Consider the following 25,888-nt stretch of genomic DNA (forward strand, 5'->3'; position numbering starts at 1 on the left):
ATAATTAGTGATGTTGAGCATCTTTTCATGTGCTTCTTGGCTATCTGTATGTCTTCTTTGGAGAAATGTCTATTTAGGTCTTCTGCCCATTTTTTGATTGGGTTGTTTGTTTTTTTAATATTGAGCTGCATGAACTGTTTATATATTTTGGAGATTAATCCTTTGTCCGTTGATTCGTTTGCAAATATTTTCTCCCATTCTGAGGGTTGTCTTTTCATCTTGTTTAAGGTTTCCTTCGCTGTGCAAAAGCTTTGAAGTTTCATTAGGTCCCATTTGATTGTTTTTATTTCCATTACTCTAGGAGGTGGATCAAAAAAGATCTTGCTGTGATTTATGTCAAAGAGTGTTCTTCCTATGTTTTCCTCTAAGAGTTTTATAGTGTCCGGTCTTACATTTAGGTCTCGAATCCATTTTGAGTTTATTTTTGTGTATGGTGTTAGGGAGTGTTCTAATTTCATTCTTTTACATGTAGCTGTCCAGCTTTCCCAGCGCCATTTATTGAAGAGACTGTCTTTTCTCCAACAGCTCTGTAATCTTGGGCAAAACTATTTACTATTTCTCAGTTTTCCCAACTATAAAATGGCATAATAATAATACCGACTTCCTAAAGGCGTAGTGAGGATAAAAGGAGTTAAACCATGTAAAGTCCTTAGCAGAGTGCCCATTCTCAAAAAAATAGTGTTTTCTCAATAAAATAGTATTACCTAATAGAAAATTAGTATTACCTAATGACTATTTTAAAGTGTAATTCATTTATCCCAAGGTGAATTTTTGCACATTTCCTTTTAGTACATATTAAATTTGAAATAATAGTAAATATTCTTCTACTCTGAGGAGAGTTTGCAGTCCTTTGCCATGAATTATAGTAAATGACAATTGGATTAGATTGATTTAACTCTGCATCCAAGGTTGGATCTGTCATTTCCAGCCTCCACTTCAGAATTATATCCTATGGGAACTTTATAGTCTTCATTTGAGAATCCTTGCAGCAATTTATATTCTCTTCAGTCACATCTCATCAGCCACTGCTCTGTGGAACAAGACATAGGTAATAAGTGTGGAAATGACCCCGTAGAAATGTGTATTGGTTGCCCTTTCTCATGTGAGAGATCAGGGTTAGGCATAATATAAGAAAAGGACAGGGTGAGCCAGGTAGTTGAATCTATTAAATATATCTATCTAGATTTAGATGGCAAAAGAGAATAAAAATGTTCCAGAACAACCATAAATTCAAATCCATATGCTTCCTTAGAGATCTGATTATGGTCCTCATTTCTCCCCCTGTAGGGGAGAAGGGTGATTTTGGATGACAGAACCATTATTTACGGGAAGGACCAAGTTATAAATAAGCATGGAGACTTGGAAGGGTCTGAACCTTACTAACGCCCTACCTTCCCTTTCCCTGCTTGATCCCTAGGCTGAAGCTACACTGACCAAGGCCACACCATGTGCTAATGTCACATTTTGGGGATGTTGGCTGTGTGTTTTCTGCCTGAGGCTGCCAGCCATTTAATTCTATTGTGGGCACCAGGGTATTAAAATTCAGAAGCTTGTGGTAGCTGGTAGATTAATTTGCGGGCGAGGGTGATATTCATTTTATTTTTTTGAACATAAATAGTGTAACACATTATCTTGGGTATAAATGGTGTCCACAAGTATTTATTGACTTGAATTAGTGGCTGATCAACAGCGTTATTTGTGTTTGCATTAAATCTAGGTGTCACTATATTTTCAATGGAAGTTCTCTAGACAGTGCGAGGTCTTCTGTTCCTTTGTGGACCAAAGAAAATTCAAGTTTCATTTCTTGGTCTCTCTTTTTGTGTTTTGGATTATAGGTTTATAAGAGCATAAAATATTAAGCCTTCTAATGAATGGTTACCACTCAGAATGGTGTCCTTGTATGATGTTTATTAAATACTATGACACAAAACATGATAAAAAATCTTAGGTACAAACACACAAAACACATTGTCACGTGTTTTCTTTTAGTGTACTTTTTTCTACTTTTTAAAATAATGATATCACTGATATAGAAGCTTATTCTTTTCAAAGTTAATTTTTTGCTTGCATATATATTTATGTTTTCTGCTTTTGCACTTGCCTCTTTGCCAGTTTTGTCAGAAGTGAAGCAAATGTTTATTGTCTTGGGTTCTCTCCTAAATTATATCCGCAGTTTTGATGTCAAATGAAAGACCTACTAAGTTTTGAGTTTAACTCTTAGGGTGAAGAGCAGCTAGAAAAGTAATGAGTCCTTACATATTAAATAATTTTCAAAATATTAAACTTCTTTTCTCTTGTAGTGAGAGATTTTTCTTGAGGCTGAATAGAAATGGGCTTCCCAAAGCCCCAGATAAACCAGAACGACAGTGCTCTCTCTTTGTGGTAAGTGGATCTTGTTTTATCCAGGTGGCACATTCTTTCTTAAGTACTTTATCTTATTTAAGAGAAATAAGTTATTGTGAGAGAACATAGTAGATTTGCTTAAACTTTGTAAATAACACATAAATTACAGTAGTGCCCCAAAATCTGAATACCAGCATTCACAGTCACACCTTTGTCCCTTAGTGTGTATTAGAGCCTGTCACACTATGGCCAAAGCCCAATGATGATAGGGCTCAGTATGGCAGGTGGTATTTAGTATGTACTTAATAAGTGTTTAAAGAATGAGTGAGTGAGAGACTGAAATAAGAATGGGCTTTCCTTTTAAATCTTATTTGACATCATAGGCTTACAGTAAAGTTGATTGTAGTGGTATTTTAGAACAGGATTTGAACTTCATGCTTCTGCTACAGAAATTCCATTAAGAATGTCTATGTTTATCTTTGTCTTTCTTCTGTTATTTGTGAAGATTATGTGCTATGTATGCCTTTTAAATGCTTCTGCATAAATTATGAGTTCTAAAATGACCAGACTTTGTTTTTTGGTAGGATTTGGGTAGCAGTGAGCTAAGAAGGGACATCTACATTACCGTGCACATCATCCGAATCGGTAGGTATGATACTTGGTGTGACAGGAGCACGACAGGGAGAATTACTGAGAGGTCTCTATGTAGTTGTGATTTATGTGATGTCTAGATCAGAAAGAAGTCAAGGCCACATTTGAGTCCAGTAAGTACAGAATTTGGGAATTGTCCCCTGGTCTCCCCAGACTTTCACATCACCATAAATAGATTTTGTTCTCTTTCCGTATAAGTCATTAGTTAGTTTGTTGTGTTTCATTTTGTTTTATTGGACTCTCTAAACATATTTGATTCAAACACTTGGTATTTGTTTTTTTTTAATTCTAATTTCTATTAACAGCATAAATTAAACTTCTAGGAGCTGGATTTCCTACAAGTTTATGGAACCAATTGGCATTTTCCAAAGTGCAGAAGGCTACAGAGCATTATTACAGAAAGTACTATAAGAAAAGGGTTATGAAATACTGAAAACTTTGTATATATTTTTCACTTGTATAATTTCATCAGCTTATTAAAGGGTCTGAGAAGTCCTACAGAGAAATATAAAAATGCTTCTCTAACTTTGTTGACCCTTGCTTTCTCCAAATTTGATTTGACTGTGGAAACATTTATATGATGTAACATTTATTAACATCTTGCAGAACACACTTTGAGTGTTCTACAGTGAACTTGCACATCAGAGCCAAAATGTGGTCACTAGTTTTTACGCATATAAGGCGTCTAAAAGCAGGCATTTTATGGCAGAGGAACTACATGGTGTAGCCTACATCATTTTTCTATTACAGCTAACCAGCCGATACTGGCAATTGGTTCCCACTTCCTCATTAACTGTGCTACATGACTTGCTGGGAATACTTCTGCAGGATAGTGGTATCTCACCATGCGGTCCTGCACAGTGATCTTTATTTTTATAGTTTTTTATTTTATGCACATGATAACCACATTGTGCATTGAGAGAGACTATAAAACATGTCATTTCAACATAGATTTTCTAAGTATATTTTCTCATAAAAATCTGTTCTGAAAACCCATTTCATTTTATCCTGTTTTTATATTTGAGGGACAATAGAAATAAATAAAAAAGTAAATGGTTTTTGGTTTTGTTTTAATTTTCTTTTTATAGATGAGTATGGGGTGGGGTGGAAATTGGAAAGAATCTTTTAAAACGTTGGAAAAGTTGTCATGTGTGTTGCTGTGTATTTATGAGATAAAGCCTCTGTTCCCAGGATGGCAGGGGTGCAGTTTATGTAATTCTTTGTGTTTTTTAAAAATTTATTCAAATTTATAATAGCAATTGTTAATGTAAAATGTGGTTTTGGATATCTTCATGTAAACATTGCTAAAATTTGAATATAATCTTCTACAGCGTTGAGAAAAAAAAAGTAAACCACTTTAGCTTTCAGAACTTTTTAAAAGGTATCTATAGGTTTTTGGTGGTAGAAACACACACGGTAGAGTGACCACATGCCCTGCTTGCCCATGGCCTGGGCAACTCTGTCCTTCACTCCCAGGATACAGCTGAGGAAACCACTTCACAGTATTACCCATGGCAGGGCTGCCTTTCAAATACCTGGCATTTGATTTTGTATTTTTTACTAAGATTTTTATGATCATTAAGTCATCAGAATGCATGTTGAATAGAAATTATCTACCCTCCTTCCCTGAGCTTTGGTCAAATTAATTCTTTATTGACATTACTACAAAAACTTGTCTGATGATCACTCCATAAGATTGAAGGTAAGAAACTCTAAGAAAGATTAAGACTTAGTCTGCTGCAGTGAAATTAAGGAGTGGAAGATTCTTGTCCATCAGGGACAGATACTTCTTACTTTTTCTAGAGTATTCCTTGTACTGTTTAATGGGAAAAGGGCACGCTGACCCTCACTGGCTGCAGAGAGCAGGAAGTAATAGCACTTGCCTCAGAATTTAAGCCCTGATCTTTGATTGGAAAGAAGGGGAGGAAACAAAGAGAAATAAATAGTTTCCCCACGCCTGATTCGTGAATAACAACTGTATGATTTCTATTTAGCAGTGATTAGTTCAACTTACATCAAAACTTACATCAACTTACATCATGTAAGTTGATGTACATCAACTTACATCAAAACAATGGCCATTCACAACTCTGAAGGACAGACTTGAACATTAATACTTACATCATTTACTTATCGGCTCAACAAACTTAGTAGGTCTTTCACCACCATTCATTTACACCCACCACACCTTTCAATAAATTTAGGAATGGCTATCCCTGTCTGAACACGAACAGTCATTCCTGGCTTTCACCATAAAACAAAAGCATCTCTAACCTATTTTCTACCGCCAGGAACACCCATCCCTCTTATCAGTATATTAGTAATTATCGGAGCTCTCAGCATATTCATCCAACCAATAGCTCTAGCTGTATGACTAACAGCTAATATTACAGCCGGGCACCTACTAACTCATTTAATCGGAGGAGTAATGCTAGCCCTAATAATCGTTAGTTCTACTACAACCTTCATTACATTTATTATTCTTATTTTACTTACTATTCTTGAATTCACAGTAGTCAAGTTTACGTATTAACCCTATTAGTAAGCCTTTACCTACATGGTAATACCTAATGACCCACCAAAAGTATGCATGTCACGTAGCAAACGCCAGCTCCTGACCTCAGAGAAGCCCTCTCGGCTCTTCTTACAGTATCTGGTCTGGTATATGAATCCATTTTAGCTCAACATTCGTATTATCCTTAGGCCTTTTAACCAATATATTAATAGTATATCAATGATGACAAGACATCATCCAAGAAAGTATGTTTCAAGGCTATCACACATCAGTCGTTCAAAAGGGACTTTGACAGGGAAAAATCCATTATTTCAGAGGTCCTCTTTTTACTGGTATCTTCTGTGCTTTTTATCACCTTAAGTGGTATTCCAGCTTTTATTTATAAGCATTTCTCTGAAGATGATATACTGCAGAGGCAATTCTCCTTTATTACTGAAGAATGAAAGCTAAACTGGATGTTGCCATTCCTTTTTTTTTTTTTTCTATTTAACATTGGATTTGGGGAGTGCTAGAGTCATGCAGATGTGCTGTAGGAGAATTTCACTCAGATGGAAACAGCTTATGGATCCGTTACCAAGCATCTGGAAACAGACTTACAGACTTTTTTCATTATTTTTCCTCACATTAACTTGCTATATTACAGCTCCAGTGTGCTTCTTGCCTTCAGTCTTCAAAATAACCCATTGGTAATTAAATGCAATGATAAATTAAAACAGTATCTCAACCACACATTTAAAAATGTCTAACAATTTAAACAAGCTGAAACTGTGTCAGAGTAAAAACCATCCCTGGAGATTTCAGCCTGGGTACGGAGTCAGGAAAGAGCGTGCTCATTTGATCACCTGTGCTTACTCGCTATACTTTCAGGGAATCTCAAACTGCTTCCTTTCAAAGGTGAAATATTTGAAATGGTTTTTAAATATGGCAGTTTTAAAAAGTAGAAAATGAGATAGGCACCACTACTGCCTTTTTTGATGTGAGCCTCCCGGGATGCCTTCATGAATGCTTGGGGGAAGATACCCAGACATAGGCTCAGCTCCCATCTTCATGTTTTATAGATAACAGCTGATGGCCAGAGTTCACGCTGCATGACCTTGGGCATGCTAGGTGGTTGGAGGGGAGAGTCCAGAGCCGAAGCAACATCTTCAGTTGCCCCAAAGCTGTGTCTTTTCCATCACCCAGTTACATTTCATATGGCCTATTTTATAACTGTATGTGTCTCTATTTAAGGTGGATTAATCAAATGGCTCCTTGGGCCATATGTGCTTCTTAATTGAACAGGTCGGATGGGGGCAGGAGAAAAAAAGAATGCCTGTAGTGTTCAGTACCGGCGACCCTTTGGCTGTGCGGTTCTTAGCATTGCTGACCTGCTGACAGGAGAGACAAAAGATGACCTCATCCTGAAAGTGTACATGTAAGAAGCTTGCATGCTCTGGGGGCTGGGGTGGGCGCAGAGGTACATGGGGACCCTACGTGGCGAATCCTGCTTTTCATGGGTAATGGAAGAGCCAGGGATGGGTTGCGTTCATTCTTCAAAAACTCAATAATCTGTAGGTTCACTACAGGTGAGCCCACAAATCAATATTTGCCTGTCAGAGGAATTATGAAATCAAGAACCAGAAAATACAGACAGTTTATCAGTTGGGTGGACCATCTACTGCATAGAGTACCTCCCGTGAATTTACAGCCTAACATGTCTTTACCCTCAGAGAGTTCATTTGTCCTTGGAAAATGGAAATCGTTTTTAATATAAATTAATTAGAATTAGGAAAAGGAAGTTCAGGTCAGGTGAATTCCCTCTTACTCCGTGTATTATTAGTTTGCTAGGGCTGCCCTAACAAAGCACCATAAACAGTGAGGCTTAAACCACAGGAATTTATTGTCTCACGGTAATGGAAGCCACAGATCCTGGATCAAGGTGTTGACTACACTGATTCCTTCTGAGGGCTGTGAGGGGGAAATCTGTTCCCTGCCTCTCTCTCCTAGTTTCTGGTGACTTGTAGATGCATCACCTGATCTCTGCCTTCATCATCACATGGCTCTCTCCCTGCTTGTGCGTCTGTTTCGGTGTCCAAATTTACCCTTTTATAAGGACACAGTTATATTGGGTTAGGGCCCACCCTAACGACCTAATTTTAACCTTATTAACTGTGTGAAGACCCTATTTCCAAATAAGGTCCTCAGAATGTGGGTTAGAACTTACATCATCTTTTGAGGGTCGGTGGGAGCAGACACAGTTCAGCTCAAACACTCCACTAAGAAAATCACTTAATGTATTCCAAATCCTAAGTGTTTAAAAATGCACATGGTTTTGGATCACCCCACCCTGAGCACCTCCCCACAGGACTGAAAATTGAGAGTTGACACACAGTGACATCCTCAGAGCAGACCCATGGGGGGTTGAAGGATGGGGGATCTGCTTTCCACATTCCTGATTTGAGGACCACACTGCTGACCTCCTCTGTGAGTGAGCTTGCTTTAGCTTTCTGTTCTGGCTGTTGAGTCGATATATCTAACGTGTGCCAATAGTTTTTCCATATGTGGCGGGAACGCACGTGGCGCACTGCCTGTGGGACATATACTTCAAATTGCTTTTTGACCACAGCTGCAGGGTTTCATGGATTTATCCATCCTCTACCCAGTGCCCCTGGGACCCGTGCCACACATTTGCTAATTAGTTGACAAAGATTTGCTTACAGCCTGTGGTTTAGGACTGGAAACTCTCTTTATCTCTTTTAAGAGCAATAAAATCTGTGACCTTGATTTTAAACTTGAAAACTTCTGGTGAAACTAGTGGGTAGTAAAGCACGCTACTCTTTTTATCATATGGTCGGGCTTAAATCCATGATAATCCCCTTTCTAAACTCTACTGGTGTTCGTAAAGCGTAATTTAATTGCAATAATACTAATGATAATAGCCACCATTTACTTTATGCTAACTACATGCAAGGAACCATGTTAAGCACTTTACATGTGTCATGTCACTTTATCCTCATGACAAACCCATGAAGCAGTTGCTGTTGGTTCCGTTTCCATATAAGGGAAGAGAGAGGCTAAATAACACCCAAAGTCACCTGGCTAATCAGAACAGGAACCAGATGTGAAGTCAGGACTGTCTGACTCAGAACCTGAGCTCTCATGTTACGAGGTTGTATGTTTCCTGGTGTTATTTCACACCACTGTCTAGTGACGTGACAGTGATGCTGTTAGGTGGCATTGCTTTTCAAGGAAACTAAAATTCCTTACAAGCACAGTCTCAGTGTTTCTTAGAGTGATCTTTCCAGGTGTGGGTAGCAAGTGTTAGATTTATCTCGCTACTGGGAAAACTGAGGGACCTGAAGTTCCATGCATCCCCTTTGATTATGCAGCCAGCAAAGGAAGACACATAAATTCCAGTTCTGTGGTAGACACTCACTCCCATAAAAATAAATTGTACTGCTCTTTGTGGTTGTTACTGTCTGTTTTTTCATAAGTATCAAATAAGGTTTGGGGTTGTTCTTGCTGCAAGAGAGATCCCTTAAAAATTCCAGTTCAGCAAATTACAAATCTGTTCCAGGAAGGATGCTAGGCAGTCAAAACAGTCATTGTAGATTAAGAAGAAACTATGAATATAGTGAAACATTTTAGGGAAGTGCCTGTTAGAAACAAATTGGAAGAAATTTCTATTTGTTAAGGTGACCGAATCCCTAGCCCATCTAGGACTCAAAACGGAGAACAATAACAAATACCTCATCGGAGCCTGGAAGATATTTCAGTCACATACTTTAGGAGCTTTTATTTTATTAGGAGTTTTGTAGGTTAAAAGCATGACTTCTGAAGTCATGACTTATCTATCTAATAAGAAGCAAACCATCTTTCTGCCTTCCCAACTGAGTTGAACTAAGAAAACTGGGGACAGAATGTACTAAATGGCAGTTTTGTATCTTACAGCTGGACAGGTGGAATGGTTTCATTCCATCTTAATTTTCCAGGCTTCTAAGAGTCAGTGGTCTGTTTGGCACCCTACTGTTAACTGGTTCAAAAACAGCCTCCATCCTGTTCATCCTGGAAAAGCCTATAGTGATGAAATAAATAAATATGTAAACAAATTGTGAGTTATTGGCTATAGACAAGATTGCAAGGAAAAGGACTCTATACTCTGGAACATTTTGATTGATAGTGTATAGAATCTTTGATATTCCGGACTCTTGGGAGGGAGCCTTTGTGGCTAATAAGAGATAGTAGTGAATTCACAAACACGTCCAGATAAGGGATGCTTTCCCTAGCTTAATTGGGGGAGGCCCAGCAGTAAGGAGATAGCAGACCCAGGTATTTACGAACCATCAGGAGTTACCAGTCAGAGGGAGATCCATCCAGTCATTCATGCAGCTGGTATTTTTTAAGCACCCACAGTGTTCAAAGTACTCAGGGGAACACAGATATCTACCAGTCCTAGATCCAATCCTCAGGAACCTTCAGTGTCTCCTAGGTGAACGTACCATGTATACAAAGATAGCATGAGTCAGTGACTGACAAGAGCTGAAAGACCAAGGTACAGATGGTTGTCAGAGTGAGAAGATGGAGAGATGCCTTTTGACCTAGTGGAAAATCTGGAAGGGTTACCTTAATTACCCTTCGGTCAATCCTGCCAGCCTTTTGCCAGTGCCAGTTGTGTTAACCTCAGTTGCATTTTGCTTGATTAGTTGCATTTTGATGCTAGCAAACTTGGTCGTGATATAATAGGTGGAGACTCGCTAATGAGAATTAACATTTTTTGAGCATTTACTATACGCCAGGCATTATCCTAAGCCCAAGCTTGTTTAGTGTTCTAGTGTTTTACCCCCATTTCACAGATGAACAAATCAAGGCACAGAGAGAGTAAATAACTCCCCAAAGAACATAACATAAGAACATTAACCCAGTTAATAGTGAGAATTCGAATCCAGGGAGTCAGACTCTTAGTCTGTACTTCCTTCCAGTGTATGCATTGTTCTCTGAGACTGGGGGGATGGGAAGCTCTCATAATCTGCATTCTTCATCCCAGCCACTTCTGGCATGAAGTAGTTGGTCATGCATTACTGGAAATGGTCATTCCTGCTCATCTTGAGGCAACTATGCCAAAACTGACAGTCACTTGCAGTGGGTTGTTGAGATCTCCAAGGAGGTTTAAGGAAGTACATTATAGTGGGTATAACAAAAAGGGCAGGTGTGCTAGTAAGGTCATCTCATGCATCATCAAAACTTAACAGAATGGTCATGTTTTCATAGGTGTAATACAGAGAGTGAGTGGTACCAAATCCACGAGAACATCATCAAGAAGTTGAATGCGCGTTATAATTTGACTGGCTCCAATGCAGGTGAGTAAATAGGTCTGGCTGAGTCCGTACACTTTTCATTTCAGGTGCTTTCTTTTACTTGTCTCTGAAGAAGGAAACAATCAGCCCTTTGTTTTTTTCTCTACTTCCTAAAAATGCTCAGTCAGCATTCTGGTATGTCTCCTTTTTCTATGATAGGCTTGTAGCTGTAACTCTAAAAAATATATTCTGTTCTGGTTTGAATCAAGGTAGAGTATCTGAATTTGTTCTATAGTACCAAGTCTTGGGACCTCCAAGTTGTTACTGACTGCTAAAAACCAAAGGACAAATATGCCTGGTTTCATGACTGTTGTGTGGAATGGGTTTGATAAACAGGAATTTTTGTCAGTAGGGTCCAGGGAAAACATGCTTCACTGCCTATAGCTGCAGTTTTATGTATAGAAAAACGTATGCATGCCTGTCCAGCAGGAACTGAAATGTAATATAGCATTATAAGTTATATATAATACATTATGTGTCATGTAGTCTTATACTAGTAATATACTATAGATTGTATTATATAGCATATCTAGATTATATAGTATATAGAGTGATGTCTTAAAGTTTGATCAGTAGAGAAAAACTTGGTGAATATTGTTTGCTTCCTATCCCACCTTCAAACCCATGTTGAAACAAAATAAATTATGCAGTTGTGTGCTTTAATTACATAAAGAAACCTCAAATCAAATTAGCTGGTATTTGAACTGAATGCATTGCTTTTTGTGGCTGATTTTTAAAGTCCCCTGAATATAGATATTTGTGTGATAGTCCCACTTGCCTGGCAATTAGAAGAACCTGAATTTAAATTTAGACCACCTTTTTTTCAGACCTGTGCACATCTTGCCAGGCCAAAACAACCCACAAAGAAAAAGTAACTGCAGACAGAAACTTTGTGGTTCGGTCCCATGAGAGCCATAAGTATCCACAGCTCACACGTGGCAGCGCTTCAGGCCGCAGTGAATGGTGAGGTCAGTTTTTTCTTCCCTCTCCCAAGAGCTGGGGAGGTAACTTGGCTTTTCTTTGATTCACACGAAGTCCTACATCTACCACTAAATAAACAAAAGACTGGCACTTACTGTTGAAGGCAGAGGAGTCTCTGAAGGACCAGGAGATTTTAGTAGTGACTATAACATGAAATAATACGAGTACTTCATAAACTGCTATGTACACTTGTCTTCACTTTTTTTTTTTTTTTAATTTATTTATTTATTTTTAGTTTTGGCTGTGTTGGGTCTTCGTTTCTGTGCGAGGGCTTCCTCTAGTTGCGGCGAGCGGGGGCTACTCTTCATCGCGGTGCGCGGGCCTCTCACTATCGCGGCCTCTCTTGTTGCGGAGCACAGGCTCCAGACGCGCAGGCTCAGTAGTTGTGGCTCACGGGCCCAGTTGCTCCGCAGCATGTGGGATCTTCCCAGACCAGGGCTCGAACCCGTGTCCCCTGCATTAGCAGGCAGACTCTCAACCACTGCGCCACCAGGGAAGCCCGTCTTCACTTTTTCTGTGAAAGAATTAGAGTAGTGCTTACTGTGTAGGGACCAAATGATTTATTTTAAATGTACCTTCAATAAGATGGTAGGGCTGCTGCTTTTTAAAAACTTACCTTGCCAAATTCATTGGCAAACTTCTAGCCAAATCCATTAGTTTTGTTCAGACCTTTTGGTGTTTCTTGATACCGTGAACTGTATCATGAACTGTATTCTGTACCTGTGCTGTCCACTTTGATAGGCACCAGGCACCTGTGGCTATTGAGCATTAGACAGGCTAGTACAGCACTGGGATTGAGGCATGCAGTAATTGTAAAATACATACTCGATTTTGAAGACTTGATACATATAAAATGAATATAAAACATCCCCTTAATAATTTTTATGTTGGTTATATGTTCAGAGATAACATTGTGGATATATTGGTTTAAATAAAATATATTACTGAAGTTAATTTTGTTTCTTTCTACTTTTTAATGTGGCTACTAGAAAATGTTTAATTTCATAGGTGGCTCATATCATAGTTCTGTTAGGTAGTGCTGCTCTAGACTTGATTTAAAGAATTTTCTTTTTGAGTTCTTTTGATGCGTCACACACATTTATTATGCCTTGCTCCTTTCCTTCTGCCCACTAACTTTGGGTGGAGAAGTCTATAACCATTGTATATCTTTTTCTTTCTCCCCAAGAGTCCCATTACTCTTAATTTGCTTGCATTTGCCTCCTATGTGAATAAATAAACATAAAACTAACCCTGACCTTCTGACTTTTCCCATATATTCCCTTCCCTCCTTACCATCATTGATTCAGTCTTGACTAAGCAGGGTGTGTTGGCCTGCTCCAATATACTTCTTTCCAAACTCCTTGTCAACTCCCAAGCCTTTCCTCTTTCCGATATGCCTTAAAATCCTTCTGTTATTGGGTCATTTGAATATATCATTGTCCAGACTGAGGTGATACCCAGTTGCCTCTTGAATCATGGTGAAGTACTCAATGATGGGCTTTGACTTATATGTCCATATAGATTCCTTTAACATAACTGACCCTGTATCCTATGAGATCAGGATACCAGTCAAGCCAAAGCATAAATTTCTCTCTACTTACAGATGGGAGTCATGTCTTAGAGAGTATAGCCCCAAGAGCTTTGCCTCTGGAAGTGGGATGTCCTAAGTTGGAATCAAGTTTTACTGGGATAATAGTAGTGTCTTCCTCTAAGGGTTATTGGAAGGATTAAAAGAGAAAACATATGCAAAGCATGTAGCACAGCACTTGATACATAATAAGTGTCTATTCAATGTTAACTATTATTATTTTTTATCCACTTTGGAGTAATCATCTAGAATATTCTACCCCTTCCTCTTAAGTCACCTTGTTTCATTTTCTCAGAATGGATCCTGATTTGATCTTCTAAATGGAGACTTTGAGAATAATGCAGCTGGATTATTGATAGGTTGAATCACTGAACTGACCCTTCCTACTCTTTGTTTCTAACATCTCATCTGTGCTCAGTTGACTGCTAACATCTCTTCCCAGGTCTTCCTTCTGATTACATAGATCAACTCCAGGAAGGAAGGGCAGCACATTCTATTTCCTTGGGAAGTTCTCCGAGTGCTTAGACATGCTCCATATGTTCCACGTGCTTTGTCACTTTTATTGACCAACTGACCACTTATTCTTCTTGGAATCCTGTGTGAGGCTACCAGAAAGTGAGATCCAAGCCATGTTATTCTCTGGGTGTTACCTGTTGGGTTTGCAGCCATTGTACTGAAATGAAAAACTATTTGTTGCATCTTTGGAAAGAGTAAAAGAAACCGTTAGACTGTAGAGCCCTGTCTACCAGGTTTCCTCTCCCTTTGGCAGAATCAGTCCTCCATTTTGCTGCCTACCATTTGATGCTTAGATTTCTCGGCAGCCGAATGTATACCCTTTATACTTGGCTTTTACAGCAAAGCCCCGTCTGCTCTCCTGTCCTTAAGACCCACCCGTCTCCACCCTCCTCCTTTCAAGCCTGAGTTCCAGCCAGCTGCATGCAGCCAGCATCTACCTGCCTTCTATTCCTTTGGTCTCCTCCTGGTCCCTTCTAGCTCTCTCAAGACAAGGCAAGACAAACCCAGCCCTAAGCTTCATCACTCCAAAATACTGCTCCAGAGAGAGAAAGCTCAAAAGAAACTTTTAAAAATTAATAAATTAGCCCTTTACACTTTCCATTTAAGTTTCCACTCTTCAGTCTTGGTGGGTCATTTTTCTGTTGTCACCTGTCTTGAGGGAAGGCAGTTATAAAAACAGCAGATAGGGTTTTAGGAGCTGCTCGGCTTTATTATTGAAAGGGAGGCATCTGATGGCTTACTTAAGGGGGAAGCAAGGGTATGCAAAATTGAAGTTGGAAATTGGGGTGCCTGATGTTTAAACTATCACAGTGGTAAGATACGTTGACTTTTTCTCCTTGGACCATGGAGTAGTCGATTAAATGGAAGCAGTGCAGTCAAAGAGAATTTTCAAGAGAACTGAGTTCACTCAACAAAGTATTGTTTTTTCCCTGCTTTCCTCCTGCTGTTCCTTGGTCATTGTACTAAAAAAAGAAAAACATAACAACTTTGAAATTAGTTTTAGAATCAAATTCTACCACCTAATTTCCAGGCCTTTTATGCTTCATTGATGTCCTCCTATCTCTTGGAGTTGTAATCTTGTCTTTTTAATAGATAAAAGGATTTGTCTAGATAACTGGGTTTTTTCCCTCTAACCTAAGACTTATGTAGCAAAGGTACATTAACCACTATCTTTATTGGGTTTAGAAACTGGGAGAAAATTTCAAGTGATTCGTTTAATTTTTAAAGATAAAAATATAATTGAATTAACATATCTGTATGGTTAGATTTAGTTACGTTCGGTAATTCGAAATTTCCAAAGCTGTACTCTGTGGGAATTTTAAAATCCAAAAATCATATTGTGAGAGTTTGAAATTCTAAAAATAGTCATTAAAATGGGCCTGGTTTAGGTTTGTCCAGCAAATTGTTATTGTAAACATCACCTCTGATAGATGTTCGCGGTCGAATTCTAGGAATGTGAAATAAGACTGAGCTGGTATGATTTACTGAGACATATTCAGTTCTGCGACTTGAAATAAATTGTGTAAAAATCCCTGGCTCCTGTTCAGTATGTACTAAGAGAAAATTCAGAATCTTTTCATATTATCTGTGTGTTTATGAAATCCTATTTCCTGTAGTTTGCACGTGTAACTTACAACTAGCAGAAATCATATTTACTAATCAGGTCAATTTCTACAGTCTACTTTTTGCCTTAGCATCATGAGTGTTGTGGTTTCATTCCTGCCGAGACTGTACATTTTAACCCCCACGGAAGGTTAAAAGGAGTTAACCTAGATAAGGAGCCCACGCATGCAAGGAGGGCAGTTTAACTCTGTGGAGGAAGCGAACAGTGTTCTTTATCTAGCTGAGGTGAAAGGAGGCTTTTGAGAGAGTTAGACTGCATTTGGGGGATTGAGCATCCTGTCTTCACATAGTCAGGTGGTCATTTAATTCAACAGTATTGAACTGGCGTTATTCTTAAAGATTGTGTCAATGCTCCTGATTTTTTTTTTTTTAGTAAATTTATTTATTTATTTATTTATTTTTGGCTGCGTTGGGTCTTTGTTGCTGAGCGCAGACTTTCTCTAGTTGCGGTGAGTGCGGGCTACTCTTGGTTGCAGTGCGCGGGCTTCTCATTGCGGTGGCTTCTCTTGTTGTAGAGCACAGGCTCTAGGCTCACGGCCTTCAGTAGTTGTGGTGTGTGGGCTCAGTAGTTGTGGTTCGCGGGCTCTAGAGCGCCGGCTCAGTAGTTGCACACGGGCTTAGTTGCTCCGCGGCATGTGGGATCTTCCCAGACCAGGGCTCGAACCCGTGTCCCCTGCACTGGCAAGTGGATTCTTAACCACTGCGCGACCAGGGAAGTCCAATGCTACTGATTTTTGAACACCGCCTTTAGAAACTTTGCTTTCTAATATTGTTTAAAGAAAACTGGTACTTATTGGCACCACCTATTGGCTAGACGTATAGTGTGTGGTCTTTTTGCTCACTTTTGGAATTTTGTAATTATTAAACCATGCTCTCTTTTTTATTCTTTTAGAGTTTTAAATTTTCAGTTAATTTTACTTTCAGAAAAGTTGCAAGAATAGTACAAAGAATTCCTAATTTCTCAAAGGTTAACATTTTACTATAGTTGCTTATCCTTCTCTCTCTTTCTCTTTCTGTGCACACACACACACATACTTTATATATATATGTATATATGTGTGTATAATTATATATGTGTGTATATTATATAGACTCTTTATATAGTAATTTAATATTACTGAATTGGTATAATTCTTAAGGGTTGCATTAATGCCCCTGATGTTTATATATATATGTATATACCTACACATACAGACACATATACATATATATACTTGTACATACATATATACCACACTCATATACATTTTTTCCCCACTTGAACTGTTTGAGAACAAATTGCAGGAATCATTCCTCTCTACCCCTGCTTACTCCATGGCATGGCAACATAACCACAGTACAGTGATCAAAATCAGGAAGGTAACATTGATATAACACTCTTATCTAATCTGTAGATCTCATTCAGAATTTGGCAATTTTCTCAATGTCCTTTATAACAAAAGAAACTCAAGCTGTGTTGCATGCAGTTGTCACACCTTTTTAATTTCCTTTAAACCATTCTCTTTTAATGACAGTGAACAAAAAAGATATAGTTCAAGATATGATATGAAAAAATGCTTTAAGATATCTGTAAAGCTGCATGCAGTACTTTAAAAAAAAACACGCAAATTCAAACCCAAATTATAAGCTAATGGAAGTAGTGATTAGAACCTAATTTTATTCTCTAAATTACTTATATTTTGCTAATTTAGATATAATCACTAGCAATACTGTTTGGAAGATTTGCTGCGTAGAAAAAACTTGCAGTTTATAGCAAGTATTTCAGTAAAATAAAAGAATCAGTGGTTTACTATATGCTTCATGTCCTGAAAAAATTGCAAGTAAGTAATAATAGGTACAGTAGAAAGCAAACAAACAAACAACCTTTTTAACCTTGACATAATCCTCAGTGTATGCCACTGAAATGTTGATATCCCAAATCCGAAATAAAGATGGAAACTTTAAGGTGAAAATTCTCCTTTGTTAAAAAAGAAATGGTAATTCTCTCTGAATGGTCTCATCCAGCTTTCACTATATGCCAGTGGTCCCTCTTCATCTCTCATTTCTGGTCAATAAATTTCTTTTCTGGTTGAGACTCGATGAAAGTAAACAACTTCAGATGTCTCTTATGTTCCTTAGTTTGGCATTCCATGACTTACTATGTATTACTTCAGTCATATTTTCTCAATAACTGTTAGCCATAGGCTAACCAATTCTTTAAAGAAAACATAAAAGCCTTGCCAGAACTTTGAAATAGCAGATCTGTAGACCAGCAGTTAAAATCACAAGATCATTTGCTCATACTTACCATACCTTTTACATGTTAGAAAGTAGGCATCCCAGTGGATAGGGTTACCTGTTCAAAGATCTTGAGGACATGATCTTCGGAAGGTTAAGCCTGTAGTTAGACCCTTTGATTAATCCTTCATGTTGTCAAAATTGCATCCTTTAAGAGTTAAGTGTGTCAACGAAAAAACTGTCAATCTAAAAAAGAAATGGAGAGGACCTTCAAGATGGCAGAGGAGTAAGACATGGAGATCACCTACCTCCACACAAATATATCAAAAATACATCTACATGTGGAACAGCTCCTACAGAACACCTACTGAATGCTGGCAGAAGACCTCAGACTTCCCAAAAGGCAAGAAACTCCCCACATACCTGGCTGTGTGGCGGACAGGGTCTTGGTGCTCCAGCCGGGTGTCAGGCCGGGGCCTCTGAGGTGGGAGAGCCAAGTTCAGGACATCGGACACCAGAGACCTCCCGGCCCCACGTAATATCAATCAGTGAGAGCTCTCCCAGAGATCTCGGTCTCAACACTAAGACCCAGCCCCACTCAACATCCAGCAAGCTCCAGTGCTGGACACCCCAGGCCGAACAATTAGCAAGACAGGAACACAACCCCACCCATTAGCAGAAAGACTGCCTAAAATCATAATAAGTTCATAGACACCCCAAAACACACCACTGGATGCGGTCCTGCCCACCAGAAAGACAAGATCCAGCCTCATCCACCAGAACACAGGCACCAGTCCCCTCCACCAGGAAGCCTACACAACCCACTGAGCGAAACTTACCCATTGAGGGCAGACACCAAAAAACAACAGGAACTATGAACCTGCAGCCTGCGAAAAGGAGACCCCAAACACAGTAAGTTAAGCAAAATGAGAAGACAGAGAAATACGCAGCAGATGAAGGAGCAAGGTAAAAACCCACCAGACCAAACAAATGAAGAGGAAATAGGCAGTCTACCTGAAAAAGAATTCAGAGTAATGATAGTAAAGATGATTCAGAATCTCAGAAATAGAATGGAGACAATACAAGAAACATTTAACAAGGACCTAGAAGAACTAAAGAGCAAGCAAACAATGATGAACAACACAATAAATGAAATTAAAAATTCTCTAGAAGGAATCAATAGCAGAATAACTGAGGCAGAAGAACAGATAAGTGACCTGGAAGATAAAATAGTGGAAATAACTACCACAGAGCAGAATACAGAAAAAAGAATGAAAAGAATTGAGGACAGTCTCAGAGAACTCTGGGACAACATTAAATGCACCAACATTCAAATTATAGGGGTCCCAGAAGAAGAAGAGAAAAAGGAAGGGACTGAGAAAATATTTGAAGAGATTATAGTTGAAAACTCCCCTAATATGGGAAAGGAAATAATCAAGTCCAGGAAGTGCAGAGAGTTCCATACAGGATAAATCCAAGGAGAAACTCGCCAAGACACATATTAATCAAACTATAAAAAATTAAATACAAAGAAAAAATATTAAAAGCAGCATGGGAAAAGCAACAAAAAACATACAAGGGAATCCCCATAAGGTTAACGGCTGACCTTTCAGCAGGAACTCTGCAAGCCAGAAGGGAGTGGCAGGACATATTTAAAGTGATGAAAGGGAAAAACCTACAACCAAGATTACTCTACCCAGCAAAGATCTCATTCAGATTCGACGGAGAAATTAAAACCTTTACAGACAGGCAAAAGCTAAGAGAATTCAGCACCACCAAACCAGCTGTACAACAAATGCTAAAGGAACTTCTCTAGGCAGGAAACACAAGAGGAGGAAAAGACCTACAATAACAAACCCAAAACAATTAAGAAAATGATAATAGGAACATACATATTGATAATTACCTTAAATGTAAATGGATTAAATGCTCCAACCAAAAGACATAGACTGGCTGAATGGATACAAAAACAAGACCCGTACATATGCTGTCTACAAGAGACCCACTTCAGACCTAGGGACACATACAGACTGAAAGTGAGGGGATGGGAGAAGATATTCCATGCAAATGGAAATCAAAAGAAAGCTGCAGTAGCAATTCTCATATCAGACAAAATAGACTTTAAAATAAAGAGTATTACAAGAGACAAAGAAGGACACTACATAATGATCAAGAGATCAATCCAAGAAGATATAACAATTGTAAATATTTATGCACCCAACATAGGTGCACCTCAATACATGCAAATGCTAACAGCCATAAAAGGGGAATCGACAGTAACACAATCATAGTAGGGGACTTTAAGCCCCCACTTTAACCAATGGACAGATTAACCAAAATGAAAATAAATAAGGAGACACAAGCTTTAAATGATACATTAAACAAGATGGACTTAATTGATATTTATAGGACATTCCATCCAAAAACCACAGAATACACTTTATTCTCAAGTGCTCATGGAATATTCTCCAGGATAGATCATGTATTGGGCCACAAATCAAGCCTTGGTAAATTCAATAAACTTGAAATTGTATCAAGTATCTTTTCCAACGACAATGCTGTGAAACTAGATATCAATTACAGGAAAAGATCTGTAAAAAATACAAACTCATGGAGGCTAAACAATACGCTCCTACATAACCAAGAGATCACTGAAGAAATCAAACAGGAAATCAGAAAATACCTAGAAACAACTGACAATGAAAACACGATGGCCCAAAACCTATGGCATGCAGCAAAAGCAGTTCAAAGAGGGAAGTTTATAGCAATACAGTCCTACCTCAAGAAACAAGAAAAATCTCAAATAAATAACCTAAACTTACACCTGAAGCAATTAGAGAAAGAAGAACAAAAAACCCCTCAAAGTTAGCAGAAGGAAAGAAATCATAAGGATCAGATCAGAAATAAATGAAACCGAAATGAAGGAAATGACAGGAAAGATCAATTAAACTAAAAGCTGATTCTTTGAGAAGATAAACAAAATTGATAAACCATTAGCCAGACTCATCAGGAAAAAAAGGGAGAAGACTCAAATCAACAGAATTAGAAGTGAAAAAGGAGAAGTAAAAAATGAAACTGCAGAAATACAAAGGATCATGAGAGATTACTACAAGCAACTATATGCCAATAAAATGGAAAACCTGGAAGAAATAGACAAATTCTTGCAAAAGCACAGCCTTCTGAGACTGAACCAGGAAGAAACAGAAAATATAAACAGACCAATCACAAGCACTGAAATTGAGACTGTGATTAAAAATATTCCAACAAACAAAAGCCCAGGACCAGATGGCTTCACAGGCAAATTCTATCACACATTCAGAGAAGAGCTAACACCTATCCTTCTCAAACTCTTCCAAAATATAGCAGAGGGAGGAACACTCCCAAACTCATTCTCCGAGGCCAACATCACCCCGATACCAAAACCAGACAAAGAAGCCACAAAAAAAGAATACTACAGACCAATATCACTGTTGAACATAGATTCAAAAAACCTCAACAAATACTAGCAAACGGAATCCAGCAGCACATTAAAAGGATCACACACCATGATCAAGTGGGGTTTATCCCAGGAATGCAAGGATTCTAAAATATACACAAATCAATCAATGTGATACACCATCTTAAATTGAAGGATAAAAACCATATGATCATCTCAATAGATGCAGAAAAAGATTTTGACAAAATTCAATACCCATGCATGATAAAAACCCTCCAGAAAATAGGCATAGAGGGAACTTTCCTCAACATAATAAAGGCCATATATGACAAACCCACAGCCAACATCATTCTCAATGGTGAAAAACTGAAACCATTTCCACTAAGATCAGGAACAGGACAAGGTTGCCCACTCTCACCACTGTTATTCAACATAGTTTTGGAAGTTTTAACCACAGCAATCAGAGAATAACAAGAAATAAAAGAAATTCAAATCAGAAAAGAAGAAGTAAAACTGTTACTGTTTGCAGATGACATGATACTGTACATAGAGAATCCTAATGATGCTACCAGAAAACTACTAGAGCTAATCAGTGAATTTGGTAAAGTAGCAGGATACAAAATTAATGCACAGCAATCTCTTGCACTCCTATACACTATTGATGAAAAATCTGAAAGAGAAATTAAGGAAATACTCCCATTTACCATTGCAACAAAAAGAATAAAATTCCTAGGAATAAACCTACCTAAGGAGACAAAAGACGTATAAGCAGAAAACTATAAGACACTGATGAAAGAAATTAAAGATGATACAAACAGATGGAGAGATATACCATGTTCTTGCATTGGAAGAATCAACACTGTGAAAATAACTATACTACCGAAAGCAATCTACAGATTGAATGCAATCCCTATCAAACTGCCAATGGCATTTTTCACAGAACTAGAACAAAAAATTTCACAATTTGTATGGAAAAAAAAGACTCCGAATAGCCAAAGCAATCTTGAGAAAGAAAAACGGAGCTGGAGGAATCAGGCTCCCTGACTTCAGACTATACTACAAAGCTACAGTAATCAAGACAATATGGTACTGGCAGAAAACAGAAATATTGATCAATGGAACAGGATAGAAAGCCCAGAGATAAACCCACGCACCTGTGGTCAACTAATCTATGACAAAGGAGGCAAGGATATACAATGGAGAAAAGACAGTCTCTTCAAAAAGTGGTGCTGGGAAAACTGCACAGCTACATATAAAAGAATGCAATTAGAACACTGCCTAACACCGTACACAAAAATAAGATTAAAGACTTAAATGTAAGGCCAGACTATAAAACTCTTAGAGGAAAACATAGGCAGAACACTGTTTGACATAAATCACAGCAAGCTCCTTTTTGACCCACCTCCTAGAGTAATGGAAATAAAAACAAAAACAAATGGGACCTAATGAAACTTAAAAGCTTTTGCATGGCAAAGGAAACCATAAACAAGACGAAAATACAACCCTCAGAATGGGAGGAAATATTTTCAAATAAAGCAACTGACAAAGGATTAATCTCCAAAATATACTAGCAGCTCATGCAGCTCAATATCAAAAAAAACAAACAACCCAATCCAAAAATGGGCAGAAGACCTAAATAGACATTTCTCCAAAGAAGATATACAGATTGCCAACAAACACATGAAAGGATGCTCAATATCACTAATCATTAGAGAAATGCAAATCAAAACTACAATGAGGAATCACCTCACACCAGTCAGAATGGCCATCATCAAAAAATCTACAAACAGTAAGTACTGGAGAGGGTGTGGAGAAAAGGGAACACTCTTGCACTGTTGGTGGGAATGTAAATTGATACAGCCTCTATGGAGAACAGTATGGAGGTTCCTTAAAAAACTAAAAATAGAACTACTATATGACCCAGCAATCCCACTACTGGGCATATACCCTGAGAAAACCATAATTCAAAAAGAGTCATGTACCACAATGTTCATTGCAGCACTTAAGTGTCCATCGACCGATGAATGGATGAAGAAGATGTGGCACATATATACAATGGAATATTACTCAGCCATAAAAAGAAACGAAATTGAATTATTTGTAGTGAGGTGGATGGACCTAGAGTCTGTCATACAGAGTGAAGTAAGTCAGAAAGAGAAAAACAAATACTGTATTCTAACACATATATATAGAATCTAAAAAAACAAAAGTGGTTCTGAAGAACGTAGTGGCAGGACAGGAATAAAGACCCAGATGTAGAGAATGGACTTGAGGACACGGGGAGGGGGAAGGGTAAGCTGGGACGAAGTCAGAGAGTGGCATTGACATATATACACTACCAAATGTAAAATAGATAGCTAGTGGGAAGCAGCTGCATAGCACAGGGAGGTCATCTCGGTGCTTTGTGACCACCTAGAGAGGTGGGATAGGGAGGGTGGGAGGGAGATGCAAGAGGGAGGGGATATGTATACATATAGCTGATTCACTTTATTATACAGCTGCAACTAACACAACAATGTAAAACAATTACACTCCAATAAAGATGTTAAAAAATCCTAATCATAAAAAAATAAAATAAAAAAATAAAAATAAAAAAGAAATGGAAAATTTTATTTGAGCCAACCTGAGGATTATAACCCAGGAGATAGTCTCTCAGAGAGTTCTGAGTACTGTTCTGAAGGGGTAAAGGGGGAGGCCATTATGTAAGTGATATATTACATATTTATCTATCTATCTATATATACACACATATATATATCAATATGTATATGCACTATACATATTGCATATACCCGTTGACAAATGGGTATATGCACTATACGTATTGCATATACCCGTTGACAAATGGGTATATGCAATTAAGCATCTGGGTAGAAGGTTACTGTTGCTCTTGAGGTAATGATATCTTAGTCAATGGTACTTTTCTAAGTATGGGAAGATGCAAGAAATTGGGTTCATAAAGTTTTCTCCTGAAAATATCTAACTCTGTGAGGGCCAGTTCTGCTAGTTTTCCCAGAGCACAGAGTACCTCATCTTTATCTTCACCCTGTACTGTAGGTCAGCAACTGCAGTGGCTAATGACTTGATTATTGTAGAACAGGATGGTGGGCAACATTCTTTATTTTATAATTCTTTCCCTTTCAGTCTTAATTTCAACCAAGGTTTGGGGGGCATTTTGTGACCAGTTTGTCCCACAGTCCTAGGAATGCTTATTCCCAGGACAGGCGAAGATTTTGTTGATGGGCCACTCAGTGTACTATTCCTGGTCTAGGTCCTGTTAACAGTAGCAAAAATCCTCTTGACCGCCTGTCTTACTAGTCTGTTGTGGTCCAGGACATGGTTCCCTCTTGTTGCTTCTTCCCATGTCTATCGTTACACTATTTCAATCCTTGATCTTGTGGGACTATATGTTTAGTCAATTGTTTCAAGTCTCCTAATCATCATTAATTTTATCTGAGGCTCAGTCATGCATTTGGTAATGCAAGAAACAATAATCTTGTGAAATAGACAAAATAGAAGTAGGATAGCTAATAACATTAATAAGATCATTAGTAAGTATTTAAGCTAAGAATTTCAATTAGGTTCAGCCCAGGTTGTCTGACCAGTTTGTTCTTCACCAATTGCTCTCTTTAAAAGAAATAATATATTGGCACTGTACATAAAATTCACCAAAGATATCTACACACACAAGGCGAGTGTTGGGTGCCTTACAGGACTGAGAAGAGAATGTTATCTTCTAAGGAGTTACATGGCTGGCACCAGAAGAAGAAAAATTGATCTTCATGGTTGAACAGTTATTTCTGCCATTGGGGAGGTCTTATTAACACATAATGCAGATGCACAGTGCAAGCCAGAGGGGAGGGCAGAAGCCCAAAAGGGCAGAGAAAAATTTTATGTTTAAGGTTTTCTTGTCTTGCCTTAAAATATGAATTTTTATTTCATCAAACAGTTTAAATGGTCAGTAATAGGCATATTCACAAATTAAATAATACTGGCTGAAAATCAGAAATCAAGGTGTGATTCTTTAGAAAGGAGAGTAATTTTTTTTTAACTTTAAATTGGCTTTTAAAGTGCATCAGAAAGAGGAGATACATCCCCAAATTTGAGCAGTCGCAACATTAATCACGTAAGTGTCTAGGTTTTCAATATGAAAATGTTAAAGGTCTTTTTTTTTAATTTTTCTTTTATTTGGGTATAGTTGTTTTACAATGTTGTGTTTCTACTGTACAGCGAAGTGAAGTAGAGTTCCCTGTGCTATACAGCAGGTTCTTATTAGTTATCTATTTTATACATATTAGTGTATATATGTCAATCCCAATCTCCCAATTCATCCCACTCCCTGCCCCGGCTTTCCCTCCTTGGTGTCCATATGTCTGTTCTCTACATCTGTGTTTCTATTTCTGCCTTGCAGACCAGTTCATCTGCACCATTTTTTTAGATTCCACATATATGTGTTAATATATGATATAGAATTATGCCATAGATTTAGTGGAAAACAGTTTAATGGTAGTGGAGTTTAAAGAAGTTCGAATAAGATTAACTCCATTATTAAAATGATCATGGGGGGGCTTCCCTGGTGGCGCAGTGGTTGAGAATCTGCCTGCTAATGCAGGGGACACGGGTTCGAGCCCTGGTCTGGGAAGATCCCACATGCCACGGAGCAGCTGGGCCCGTGAGCCACAATT

General features: G+C 38.2%; 1 protein-coding gene across 2 annotated transcripts in view; it reads left to right on the forward strand.

Moving 5' to 3' along the window:
* Positions 1-25,888, forward strand: part of DOCK4 (dedicator of cytokinesis 4) — a 489,751-nt gene that overhangs the window by 257,478 nt on the left and 206,385 nt on the right. For both annotated transcript variants that reach the window (XM_057550242.1, XM_057550243.1), the window contains exons 9-12: positions 2,301-2,382; positions 2,928-2,988; positions 6,791-6,923; positions 10,757-10,845. In XM_057550242.1, the coding sequence (XP_057406225.1) occupies positions 2,301-2,382; positions 2,928-2,988; positions 6,791-6,923; positions 10,757-10,845 (365 nt within the window). The remainder of the gene's footprint in view (positions 1-2,300; positions 2,383-2,927; positions 2,989-6,790; positions 6,924-10,756; positions 10,846-25,888) is intronic.

The sequence above is a fragment of the Balaenoptera acutorostrata genome, chromosome 7 (assembly GCF_949987535.1).
Source record: "Balaenoptera acutorostrata chromosome 7, mBalAcu1.1, whole genome shotgun sequence".
NCBI classification, from domain to species: Eukaryota; Metazoa; Chordata; class Mammalia; order Artiodactyla; family Balaenopteridae; genus Balaenoptera; species Balaenoptera acutorostrata.